The sequence below is a fragment of the Rhinoraja longicauda genome, chromosome 3 (assembly GCF_053455715.1).
Source record: "Rhinoraja longicauda isolate Sanriku21f chromosome 3, sRhiLon1.1, whole genome shotgun sequence".
Lineage (NCBI taxonomy): Eukaryota > Metazoa > Chordata > Chondrichthyes > Rajiformes > Arhynchobatidae > Rhinoraja > Rhinoraja longicauda.
This window is the reverse complement of record NC_135955.1, coordinates 11,951,052-11,963,897: the sequence shown is the minus strand read 5'-3', so window position 1 is coordinate 11,963,897 and position 12,846 is coordinate 11,951,052. Positions and strand designations below refer to the sequence as shown.

Genomic DNA, 12,846 nt, shown 5'->3' with positions numbered 1-12,846 from the left:
AGTAACCATGATTAAGGAAATGGTCATTTCATTCATTTGTTCTATATTTCTCTAAATCATTATATATCTGTCTTGGGTTTAAACCAGCATCTGCTGTTCCTTCCTACACACATTGCTCAATATAGATTGTATTTTCTTGTGTTTCAAATGCTAAAATGAGCTCTTTTCCATGTCTAAAGTTCTGATTCTACACTAAGTAGTTAAGTTTACAAGTAAATTTATTGCAATGCGGTGCCTCCATGGAACAATGACTAAATCAGGAGGTGATCAACATTCAGCATATCCTCCAAAAGGAACATTACATTACAAGCAATAAACAGCTTTCTGAATGTTTCCCATGCAGGCAACTGGATGGATGTTTTTTTAAAAGAAACAATCACATTTATGGAACATGGGACAATGGAATAAAGTAAAATGGAACAGTCCAGGCCTATAAATTTATTAAAATTGAAGAGTTGAGATTACAATTATGAACACCATCATAAAAAACCTAAGATTAACATTGTGTGGATGGATGCCAGTGCTTCAAATAAATGAAAACCATCCAAACTTTAACACACACACACAACCAATTGGCATATTTAACAATTTATTAATTGAGGCTTGGTCCAGACTATCTACACGAAACATTTTCATACCAAATGACATTATCTGAATTTTTACTTTACATCCGAAAGTACAAAGGGAGTAATCACTTTCAACACCAGTTTATGTAATAAATCAACACACGCCGAAAGTGAGTATTTTCCTTGTTTATTTTGTACAAACGTTTTGCAGTTAAAGGTAATGTAACAATTTCTACCATAAACTTACAGTAAATCTATCAGGCCACTGTGTGCTTTTTTTAAATTTTTGGGAGAAAAATAATGAACTTTAGCATTGATTAAATGCTATTAAGCAAGGAATTTATTTAAAAAAAGTTAAAACTGGATTGCAATTATCATTGAATATTGCTTTCATCATTAACACTGAAAAAGTTGAAATCAAAAATTATGTTTAAAAAAAAGGTTACTTGCTACAACATTAGATCCACGATCAGCCCATTATACTTAAGTTGCATACTTAATAGCAGCAATATTTTCCTCATTAATCCATGTGCAACTAGATACAACAAAGTCTATACCAAGTGCAGATTTCTTCCTTACAACTTTTAACTGAATGGAGGATAAATAGATTTTTTAGACATTGACATTCACATATGAAGGTCATCAGAAAACTACCATTCCCCCCAATATATCGCTCCACAAAAATCTGTCCTTCTAAGTTCAAAATTCAGTTGATATAGTCCCACATGCATGAAAGCAATAAACATACAAGGATCGTAGTAAGTTTGAATATGTAATTTAACTTAAAAAAATAAAAATAAAAAAGGAACAGTTCCAAATATCTTTCAGCTACCGTAAACAAAAATTGACAGTGCTTCAGCTGATGAGCTATCGCCTATATCGTCCTCGTTCCTTCTCTCTGTCTCTCTCTCTCATCCTTTCCCTCTCTCGTTCTCGTTCCCTGCCTCGATCGCGTTCTCTGTCCCGTCTGCTGTCCCGGGGTCGTTCCCGCTCTCTCTCCCTTTCCCGCGGTCGGCTTCGTCGATTGGCGACAACTGCCTGAGTGCGACGAAGGAAGTCATCTACTCTCATATCATAGTCATGCTGTTGGAGAGAATGAGAAGCATAACTGAAGAACCTAACCACCCCACAAAACGTTTCAACCCACCACCTCCGAGCAGATGGACTTCGAGTCAAAACTTGGATTCAGATACATACTGCTGTGAAGGCTTAAATGCTGCACCGAATGCCGCTCCTTTCCCATTAGGAGCAGGAAGACATTTCACATAAGTACCAAAAATAAGTTTCTTTAAGAGTACACACACGCGTGTTAAATCAAGCCATACCAAGATATTACTCAATAAATATACACCTTATGTATCTATCATCTGCAGAAATCAAGCTATAAGATCTACACCAATAAAAAATTATTTCACTTTAAACTTTATTTTTAATTTGAAAAAAATGTTATGAGGGAGGCCATAAATGTAACGCAAGCATGAACAAGGCTCAATATATTCTTTCAATACTTCTGCTTAATTTGTAACTTCTTAAATGTTTTTATTAAGATTGTTTATTTTGGGAGATTAATTTTTCTTTCATTAAAAAAGTCTTAAAAATTACATCTAAGTGCCTGGATATCCAAATTGCCAATTTCTTTGACTTTGCAGGATATGACAAGCTTACTCCATGCATTCCTCGACTTATATCCACAAACACTGTGAAATGCACCTATGGCTCTCCAGACGAACAGAATCCAGCAGAGTGGTACACAGGGAAACTGCAGTAATCAATTTTTACAGGGTCAGCGGCATCAGCATCAGAAAACAAGTTTAGATGTACAGTGTGGAAACAGGCCCTTTGGCCCACAGAGTCCACACCGACCAGCAATCTCACACTAACACTATCCTGCACACACTAGGGACAATTTACATTCATACCAAGCCAATTAACCTACAAACCTGTACCTCATTGGAGTGTGGGAGGAAACCGAAGATCACGGAGAAAACCCACGCAGGTCAAGGGGAGAAAGTACAAACTCCGTACAGCCAGTACCCGTAGTCGGGATGGAACCCGGGTATCCGGCGCTGCAAGTGCTGTAAGGCAGCAACTCTACCACTGAGCCACCGTGCAGCCTATATTATATGGTTGTACTCCCATGTTAATCACAGCAATTAAGAGCGAGAAAGACCTCCATTCCTAGGAATTCAATCTTCAAAAAATTACAAATGAACAGATTCGGCTTTTGAATCATCAACCCAAACAATATGGTACAAGGGAAACCTATACGTTTTAGCAATTGCTTCATTTATGGTTTGAGTCAGAGACTAAATGAAAATAACATCCCATTTATCAAGAGTAAAAACTCTTGAACTAAAATTACATTACTTTGAATTATGATTTATAATTTGTGCTCCATATAAAATATCTCCATTTAACAGGAACCAGCCCAGCAGACAGGAAATTAACAGGAAATTCAATTAACAGGAAATACCATTCATGTCTTGAAATAAGCAGCTATTGGCAAGATGGTTGCACTAATTCACCAGAATGTACCTACCACTCGCTTGTCTCTATATCTCGCTTCATGTGGGACTGGATGATGTCCGGAATACGGTGGATGTGCCTGAGGTGGCGGGGGGTGATGCTGGTAATAGGGATGATGAGGAGCCTGTTCCATGCCAGGATAAGGTGGCTGCAAATCAGAAACATTTTAGATGTTAATACTGTCTTTCAACAGAAATTTTATCCAATGAACCGCAGAACATACAATCACATCCAATATTTAAACATTTGCACTTTTACTTCAACCAGAAAGTGCCAAGACTAATGTGCAACAGTGGCACCACAGGTAGTTTTCTAGGTTCAATCCTGCTGCATGGAGTTCACACATTCTACGGAAACAAATGGGGTCCCTTGCACATCCCAAAGATGTGCCGATTGGAAGGTGAACTGACAGTTGTAAACTGCTCCCCGATGTGTAGGGTGTGTGGTGAAATCGGGGAGGAAATGATGGAAATGTGCGGAAAATAAAAACAAATGTAATCAGTGTACGATTCATTGAAATGGGTGCTTGATGGTGGGTGTGGATTCAATGGGCTGGCCATGGTTCATGCTGTGTGAATCTAAAGACATTCACAAAATGCTGGAGTAACTCAGCAGGTCAGGCAGCACCTAGGGAGAGAAGGAATGGGCGACGTTTCGGGTCGAGACCCTTCTTCAAATACCTTCGATTTGTACCAGCATCTGCAGTTATTTTCTTATATTATACGAATCTAAAGACATAATCACCATGCAATTTGAGAGACGGGGAGAGGGAAAGTGAGAGAGGGGGAGAGGGAGGACGAGAGAGGGGGAGGGAGAGAGAGATGGGGGAGAGAGAGAGAGGGGGGAGAGAAAGAGGGGGGAGAGGGGCAGAGGGAGAGGGGCAGAGGCGGAGGGAGAGGGGCAGAGGCGGAGGGAGAGAGAGGGAGAGAGGGGGGCAGAGACGGCGAGAGAGAGGGGGGCAGAGACGGAGAGAGAGAGGGAGAGCAGAGACGGAGAGAGGGAGAGCAGAGACGGAGAGAGAGGGGGGCAGAGACGGGGAGAGAGGGGGGCAGAGACGGGGAGAGAGGGGGGCAGAGACGGGGAGAGAGGGGGGCAGAGACGGGGAGAGAGGGGGGCAGAGACGGGGAGAGAGGGGGGCAGAGACGGGGAGAGAGAGGGAGAGAGGGGGGGCAGAGACGGGGAGAGAGAGGGGGGCAGAGACGGGGAGAGAGAGGGAGAGAGGGGGGCAGAGACGGGGAGAGAGAGGGGGACAGAGACGGCGAGAGAGAGAGAGAGGGAGGCAGACGGCGAGAGGCAGGGGCAGAGAGGCAGAGACAGAGAGAGGGGGCAGAGGCAGAGAGAGAGGGGCAGAGGCAGAGAGAGGGGGCAGAGGCAGAGAGAGAGAGAGAGAGGGGCAGAGAGAGAGAGGGGCAGAGAGAGAGAGAGGGGCAGAGAGAGAGAGGGGCAGAGAGAGAGAGAGGGGCAGAGAGAGAGAGAGGGGCAGAGAGAGAAAGAGAGAGAGAGAGAGGGGCAGAGAGAGAGAGGGGCAGAGAGAGAGAGAGAGAGAGAGAGGGGCAGAGAGAGAGAGAGGGGCAGAGGCAGAGAGAGAGGGGCAGAGGCAGAGAGAGAGGGGCAGAGGCAGAGAGAGAGGGGCAGAGGCAGAGAGAGAGAGAGAGAGAGAGAGAGAGAGAGAGAGAGAGAGAGAGAGAGAGGCAGAGGCGGACAGACACAGAGAGACAGACAGACAGACAGAGAATAATTCCACCGGGTGGCGCTTCGATGGCAGCCTCGCCTACAGTCTGCCTGTCTGTCTTTTTTTGTTATTTGTAATGAGTTTTAAAAGTATGTGTTAATGTTCCCTGTTTGTTTTATGTGGAGTGTAGGGGAGGGGGTTGGGGAAACTCTTTTTCAATCTCTTACCTTGCCGGAGATGCGATTGTTTTCCGTATCGTATCTCCGGTCGCTCTGCGGCCTAACATCGTGGAGCTGGAGACCTTGCTCGGGACTGACTTTGAGTCCCAACGCGGGGCGTGGACTTACCATCAGAGCGTGCGATCACTTGCCTGGGATCGACGCTCCACCCCGCGGCCTGCGGACTTTAACATCGAGCTCGCAGTGTCGGGTTGAGACCGACGTCAGGAAGCTCCAAAAGCCGCACAACGTTCGACTAGCCCCGACCCGGGGTAGATCGCCCGGCGCGGGGGGGGCTGAGATTCCCCCCCGATGCTGGAGCTTGATCGCCCCGACGAGGAAGGCCCGCCGTCGGCTACGGGAGTAAGATCATCCCGTCAACGGAAGGTTAGAGGCCCCCAACCACTGGAGGACAAAGAAGGGAGAGATTGAACTTTTTTTCACCTTCCATTACAGAGGAATGCTGAGGAGTCACTGTGGTGGATGTTCATGTTAAAATCTGTTTTGTGTGTTCTGTTGTTTTTATTGGTATGTCTGTATGGCAAATGAAATTCCTCGTATGTTGCAAAACATTCTTGGCTAATAAAGTATTATGATGATGACTGTGAGAGACAGAGAGAGAGAGATACAGAGAGAGATACAGAGAGAGAGAGAGAGAGAGAGGAAGAGAGAGGGGGAGAGAATGGGGGAGGAGGAGAGGGAGGGAGAGGGGGAGAGGGAGGGAGAGAGAGGGGGGGAGAGAAGGAGGGAGAGAGAGAGGGAGGGAGGGAGGGAGAGGGGGAGGGAGGGAGGGAGAGGGAGAGGGGGAGGGAGGGAGGGAGGGAGAGAGGGGGAGAGAGAGGGGGGAGGGAGGGAGGGAGGGAGGGAGGGAGGGAGGGAGGGAGGGAGGGAGGGAGGGAGGGAGGGAGGGAGGGAGGGAGGGAGGGAGGGAGGGAGGGAGGGAGGGAGGGAGGGAGGGAGGGAGGGAGGGAGGGAGGGAGGGAGGGAGGGAGGGAGGGAGAGAGAGACGGAGAGAGAGAGACGGAGAGAGAGAGACGGAGAGAGAGACGGAGAGAGAGACGGAGAGAGAGACATGTTCCCAATATTGGGGGAGGCCAGAACCAGGGGCCACAGTTTAAGAATAAGGGGTAGGCCATTTAGAACGAAGATGAGGAAAAACATTTTCAGTCAGAGAGTTGTAAATTTGTGAAATTCTCTGCCTCAGAAGGCAGTGGAGGCCAATTCTCTGGATGCTTTCATGACAGAGCTAGATAGAGATAAAGATAGCGAGGGCGAGAGGGAGGCGGAGCGAGCTAGATAGAGATAAAGATAGCGGAGTCAAGAGATATGGGGAGAAGGCAGGAACGGGGTACTGATTGTGAGAGGGGACAGAGAGGGAGGGAGGGAGGGAGGGAGGGAGGGAGGGAGGGAGGGAGGGAGGGAGGGAGGGAGGGAGGGAGGGAGGGAGGGAGGGAGGGAGGGAGGGGAGGGAGGGAGGGGAGGGGAGGGAAGGGAGGGACAAACAGACAGAACAAAATGAGAAACTGGGCTTGAGACCAGATCTCCAAGGTTAGTTCCAAGACCAATAAAAGTTGATTCCTGCAAGAAAACTAAACCCAGCGCTGTCCAGGAAAATCAGGACTTCATTTTCACATGCCAGATTTACAACCAGCAATGATTTTGAAAGGATGTTAAGACAGCTACAGCATAAACATAATGAATACCTAGCCCCAATTGCAGTTGACCTAAAGGGAAACCCCTGTCTCAGTGGCAAGATCAAAATGTACAATTCGGTTGTGCGGTTGGGGTGGTATTGAAATCAGATGATTTCAAGTGTTTCACTTGGCCCTGCAATGACAACTTTGCACATTGGTCAGAATGAAAAAGATCATTACAATTATCTCATTTTGTTTAATGAGAAATTTCACTAGTTTAAAAAGTGATAGCTTTCACTGCTTTTAAATGATGTAAAGTTTGCTATGAAGTATATTTTTGCACCAACTCACCATTCCTTGCCAAGGTGGTGGTGGACCAATGCTGTGATGGAATTCCCTCATATAATCATTGTAGGACTGTGAACAAGAGATTTGTTGTTTGAAACCAAGCTTTGAAATGTATTTATCAATACATTAGAATGTTTTGATTTCATAGACTGAGTGAGGTTTTACAAAAATCACTTACTCCGTTTAAAAATACATCGCGTCTAATGCCGGAAAATCGTCTGTTGGGATATAAATTTTTAAATGGTGATCAAGTTAATACAAGCAAAATAAAAATGCAACTGAGTCGTTTAATTTAGATAACCTACCTCTCCACTTCTTGATACCGTGGGTCCTTCATGTACCCTGCCCAAACATGAACACGTTAGCAAGCACAATTTGACATCACGGCCGTTTACACAGGAAACCATTTCATTTCCACAACGAGCATATACATCGACACAATGCACCATTTAAATGAGTAGAGTGGAACCATCCACCACCAAAATGCAAAAGGCTGTATGCACAAATAAAGCCTCCAAGGTTTCAATTGAATGCGAACAAAGTTGCAACAATCTGAAGACTAAAATATTTAAAGAGAACTCACAATTGCCGCTGCCAATTTATGGTCATGCATCAACATTCACTAGTCACTTGAGATGTTAAGAAAATCCATTTTAATTTTTTCTCCAAAACAAGTTTCTGCCAAAGGTATATGGGGTTAGGAAGCCTATTTCAATAAATTCTATTGCTAGAAAATATCAGACATAAGATTTAAAGGGGACCCAAGAGGCAATCTTTACTCAACAGCCAAAAGTCTGTAGCCTCCTTTTGCTCTGGTATTTTATTTCATTCTTCACATGTTTAAATTATAATGTTTTATTTTTATTTGTCTACTGTATATTGTGTTCTTACTTGTGAGCAAAGCACCAAGGCAAATTCCTTGTATATATCAATACTTGGCTAAAAAGATTTATTCAATTCAATTGACTAGAGGGTGGTGCCTATGTGGGTCAAGCTGCCAGAGGAAGTGGTAGAGATGGGTACAGTTACAATGCTTAAGAGTCATTTGGACGAGTGCATGGATAGGAACGGTTTAGAGGAATACTGGCCAAATGCAGGCAAGTGGGACTAACTCAGGTAAACTAGGCAATGTGGTCGACATGGACCAGTTGGGCCATGAGGTCCATTTCCGTGCTGCATAACTGAGGTTCTATTATAAAAAAAGACTGAATATGGGAACTGACGATAAATGAATTAGTATTAATTGGGCTTCTTACTTAATTATTCATTAAAGTATTTTCATTAGGTTGGGAACCAAACATCTGTGAAAGCAATTCACAAGAAATATTAAAATACCTAGTCCTAAAAGTCTTTCTAAGAATTCACCCAATTTTCAGCAATTCGTTTGAGCCTTAAGATGCCTTCAAGAACGGTTCAACAAGCATTCGCCTTTCTTTTAAACAAACGTACCCAGCTTTTATTTAGTAACGTGAAAGATTACTAACTGCCTTCAGTTGCCTTGTTCAAACCTAAAAGCCTAGCACTTTAAGGGGAAAGTGCATAGATTCAGACTACATTTCATTTCATAGTTAATTGCAGGATATAATCATAAGCACTGCTCTGCAAATGCCAAACTGTGCTTCTTATTAAAAACACAAAACCAGTGGGCCATTTAAACTCAAGTAGCAGCATTCACTAATAAGTCCATAAACTTTTTAAACTAAATTTACCAGGTGATATTCCTCATAGTTAGTCACTGAATTATTTTTTAAACAGAAAGATAGCAATCAAGCTGTGATTTTGTCTTTCTTCCAGGTGGCTAGATTGCAGATTATTTTATAATTAACAAAAAAAAATCAACACTATCCTCACAATCAGACACGACCAAACACGATGATAAGAGGGGAAAAGACGTCTGGATGATTCGGGATGTACATTCTTGAACTACATTCTGTAACAATTTACTGTTACACATTCATAACCTCACTGGTTCTGTACATACTGATCCAGATCGTCCACTGAAGTTTTATATACACACACACACACACACACACAGTGCTAAGCAACTCAATCAATGGACCTTGAGAATAGAAAATGGGCATTTTAATTTTATCGAGCTCTACAGCGCAAGTATTCTGCATTTAGTATCAATGCCTTGAAAAGCTTTATGTAAATAAAGTGGAACTACTCTATATTCAAGACTGCAAGAAATTGCAAGAATTATGGACGTAGCCCGGACCATTAAGCAAACCAACCTCCATCTGCACTTCCATTGACTCCTTCTACACTTCACGCTGCCTCAGCAAGGCCACCAGCATAATCAAGGACTAGTCTCATCCCGGTCAATCCCTCTTCTCCCCTCTCCCATCAGGCAAAGGTACAGAAGCTTAAAAACACATACCACCAGATTCAGGGAGTTTCCAGCTGAATGATCCTCTCATCGGTTAGAGTGCAGTCCTTATCTCCCATCTACCCTATTGGAGACCTTTGAACTATCTTTAATCGGACTTTGTCTTGCACTAAATGTTATACCTTTCATTCTTTATCTATGCATTGTGGATGGCTTAATTGTAATAGACACAAAATGCTGGAGTAACTCAACGGGACAAGCAGCATCTCTGGAGAGAAGGAATAGGTGACATTTCGGATTGAGACCCTTTTTCAGACAGGTCTGAATTGTAATCATGTGTAGTCTTTTCTTTGACTGGGTAACATGCAAGCAAAAGCTTTTCACTGTACCTCAGTACACATGACATTAATAAACTAAACTATTTGGGAGCAGAATACGTTGTCACTATGTTTTTAGTCAACCAAAGATATATTTGTCTTAAATATATAATGCAGTTTTCATATTATTGGGAAATGTCTGGAATATTAACTCAGATAAGCACACCCAGCATGGGATACGTTCACCTCTCCTCTGCCTGCACCTGATCCATATCCTTCCATATCCATGTGCTATCCAAATGGCTCTTACATGCCTCCATCTGACAGAGCATTCATTCCTGGTAACCACTCTTTAAAAAAAATCTTGCCCTGATCACCTCCTTTAAACTTTGCTCTCTCCCTCACCTTAAAACTATGCCCTCTAGTCTTTGACATTGTATTGTCACTTTCGGGAAGCCATGGACTTGGATCCTAAGAACCCTCTGTAAATCAATGCTGTTAGGGGTCTTACCTTTCATTGCATACTTTGCCTTACATTCGACCTCCCAAAGTGTAATACCTCATACTTGTTCAGATGAAACTCCATCTGCCATTTCTCTGCCCATTACTGTAGCTGATCGACACCTCACTGTATCTTCTGATAACGTTTCCCATTATCCGCAACGATACCAATTTTGGCGTCATTTGCAAGCTCGCTAATCAACATAACATTTATGATCAAGTCCTTTATCAAATCACAACCAGATGTCCCAGCACAGATCTTTGCATAACTCCACTGGTTACAATCCTCCAGCCAGAATAATTCTTCCACCACAACCCTCTCTTCTATGAGTAAGGCAGCTCTGAATCCAAATGACCAAGTCATCGTGGATACCGTGCACCTTACACTTCCAGATCAGCCTACCTTGAAGGACTTCATTAAATGTCTTACTAAAACCCATGTAGACAACATCCAGTGTAGTGCCCTACCCTCATCAATCACCTGTCACCTTCTCAAAAACCTCAATCAGCTTCGTAAGAGGCGAGGGACCTCCCATGGACAAAGTCATGCTGACTGACCTTAATTAACCCATTATTTTCCAAATGAGTGCAACCCCTACCCTGCACAATCCTCTACAGCAGTTTCCAAACCACTGACACGAGCCTCACTGTCTTCCTGGATTCTCTACTTTCCTTCTTAAACAGAGGAACAACATTGGCCACTCTCCAGCTTTCCAGTACTTCGTCTGCAGCTAGAGAAGATGCAAAGATCTTTGTCAAGGCTCCCACAATCTACCAGCTCAAAAACCTAGGATAGATCCCATCATGCTCCGATCTCAAACTGCCCAACATGTTAGTATTCCCCTCGCTGATCTTACTGTCCTCCAGGTCCTTCTCCTTGGAGAACACAGATGCAAGGTACTCATTTAGTGCCTTGTCTAAATGCTATACTCATACTATCCTATTGGCCATGTGGTCTATTTCTAAAAGCCATTTTTCTTTATCAGTTTATTGCCTATATCTGTTCAATAATTTATAAATTTCCTCTAACTGACTACGTTAGTTAATAGCATCAGCACCTGAAGTAGAAACCAAGGGGACTACATTCAGCATATGAAATGCCCACTTACCTGAAGTTACAATTATCTAGTCGTATTTTTTTTGAAAAATCCAAGGATATCATGTGGCGTGATTTTAGTGGTAATCTAAAGTGTTCTTAGATTCAAGACTGCAACCAATAGCATTTTTGAATGGGTAGAAAATAAAAGTGGACGTTGGGGTAGGTAGCGTTCATTGAAATGTCACATTTCTAACTCGGATTTCAATTCACTACAAGATATTGACCTGTTCTTTGTGAAAATTCAGGTGGGTAGTCAATCCTTGGTCTCTTTCTGGCGTTATACGACTCAAACTCTTCTGGTCGACGCCTACGTAAATTAGGTAAACAGAATAATTATGAAACAACAAAAACATGAATACAATTGAAAAGACGACCAAATGCAAAAAAAAATTGAAGGCTGCAATCAAGAGTTGCAAAAATAGATGTTTCTTGCACTTCATGATCAGAATAAATGTACAAATGAGTTTTACCAAATGAGTTGGATGACTGTCCTATTTTACTGAAATATATACTGAAATACTTGACTTGGTGCATGGTGTTCTTCTAACAGCAGATTAAAACCTGAATACAAGAGAAAGGAATCTGTAAACCTCCCTTTTTGAAAACAGTGCAGAAAGACCATCAAATTAGATCTGACATCACGACCAAAGATCCAGAGTAAATTACAACCTCAGAGTGCCAAAATGTGTACAGCTGCATTTCCCAATCGCTCCCACTTATACCACTCACTGTGGTTATTACAGCAGCAGAAAGCTTAAATAAAACATTCATAAAATCGGAATGCAGTCCATACGTTACACAGTAGATATTTTTGCTCATTCTTAGTGTTTTCATTCTGATTAATAGCTCGAAATATTCACACGGTTTGAGACAATAGTTGAAAAATATTATCAGACAGCAGAATATGCCAGTGAAGCCAAAGTTCTTGATTATAAAACTTTAAACACACAGCTTAAATATTCAATTATCCTATTCTTTCTGACAAAAGTGCTGTCGCATTTAACAAAGTAAAAAGTGCACAAAAATGGATAAAAAGATCAAAAAACTGAAATCTATTTCAAACAAGGTGATTCATTCCAATGTGCAAGATCACAATAATTTCTTAACTTTATGAGGAGAAAACATTGAAAATACAAAACCTTCAACAAAATTCCTTGGAAGCCTTGTTTGTCCAAAATTATCAGGAAAAACGATGGTCAGTTATGTTCATAATAAATTATTTACTCTAGTTTTCTGTTGCAAAGGATTTCATTATTTAAGTTTAAAAAGGCACAAAAATCATTTGCAGTGAGAAAAATTCATTAATTCTATATCTGGTCTTATTACTGAGCTGAGGTGTAAGCAGTTACAGTCTGCATCAATCTCATGTTGCAGGTTAATCAACATCTGCACAAAAGCTCCAAAAATAATAATGGTCAACTACCCAATCTGATACTAGAGTAAAATGACTATTAACTAATGGTATGGAGTAGATGCTTGGGAGATTCGTATGCTTGATTTTTAAATCAATTTTCATACAGGTTATCCAGTTTTGATGAGGCAGAAATTACAGCCAAATGCTTAGGAAAAAAAACTGGCGTGTTGCAATTAAAGAGACCCCTCAGCCCGGTAACACAAGTACTAAAGAAACTGGATT

General features: G+C 42.4%; 1 protein-coding gene across 4 annotated transcripts in view; it reads right to left on the bottom strand.

Annotated features, from left to right (window-relative positions):
• Nucleotides 1-433: 433 nt before the first annotated feature.
• The window catches only part of ythdc1 (YTH N6-methyladenosine RNA binding protein C1), a 41,775-nt gene continuing 29,362 nt past the window's right edge, over nucleotides 434-12,846 (bottom strand). For 2 of the 4 annotated variants that reach the window (XM_078431697.1, XM_078431710.1), the window contains 6 exons: nucleotides 11,435-11,517; nucleotides 7,270-7,306; nucleotides 7,143-7,182; nucleotides 6,968-7,033; nucleotides 3,106-3,240; nucleotides 434-1,649 (listed from right to left, as the gene is read on the bottom strand). In XM_078431697.1, coding sequence (XP_078287823.1) covers nucleotides 1,434-1,649; nucleotides 3,106-3,240; nucleotides 6,968-7,033; nucleotides 7,143-7,182; nucleotides 7,270-7,306; nucleotides 11,435-11,517 — 577 coding nt within the window. In that variant the 3' untranslated portion in view covers nucleotides 434-1,433. The remainder of the gene's footprint in view (nucleotides 1,650-3,105; nucleotides 3,241-6,967; nucleotides 7,034-7,142; nucleotides 7,183-7,269; nucleotides 7,307-11,434; nucleotides 11,518-12,846) is intronic. The other 2 variants (XM_078431705.1, XM_078431717.1) reach the window with 2 other exon arrangements.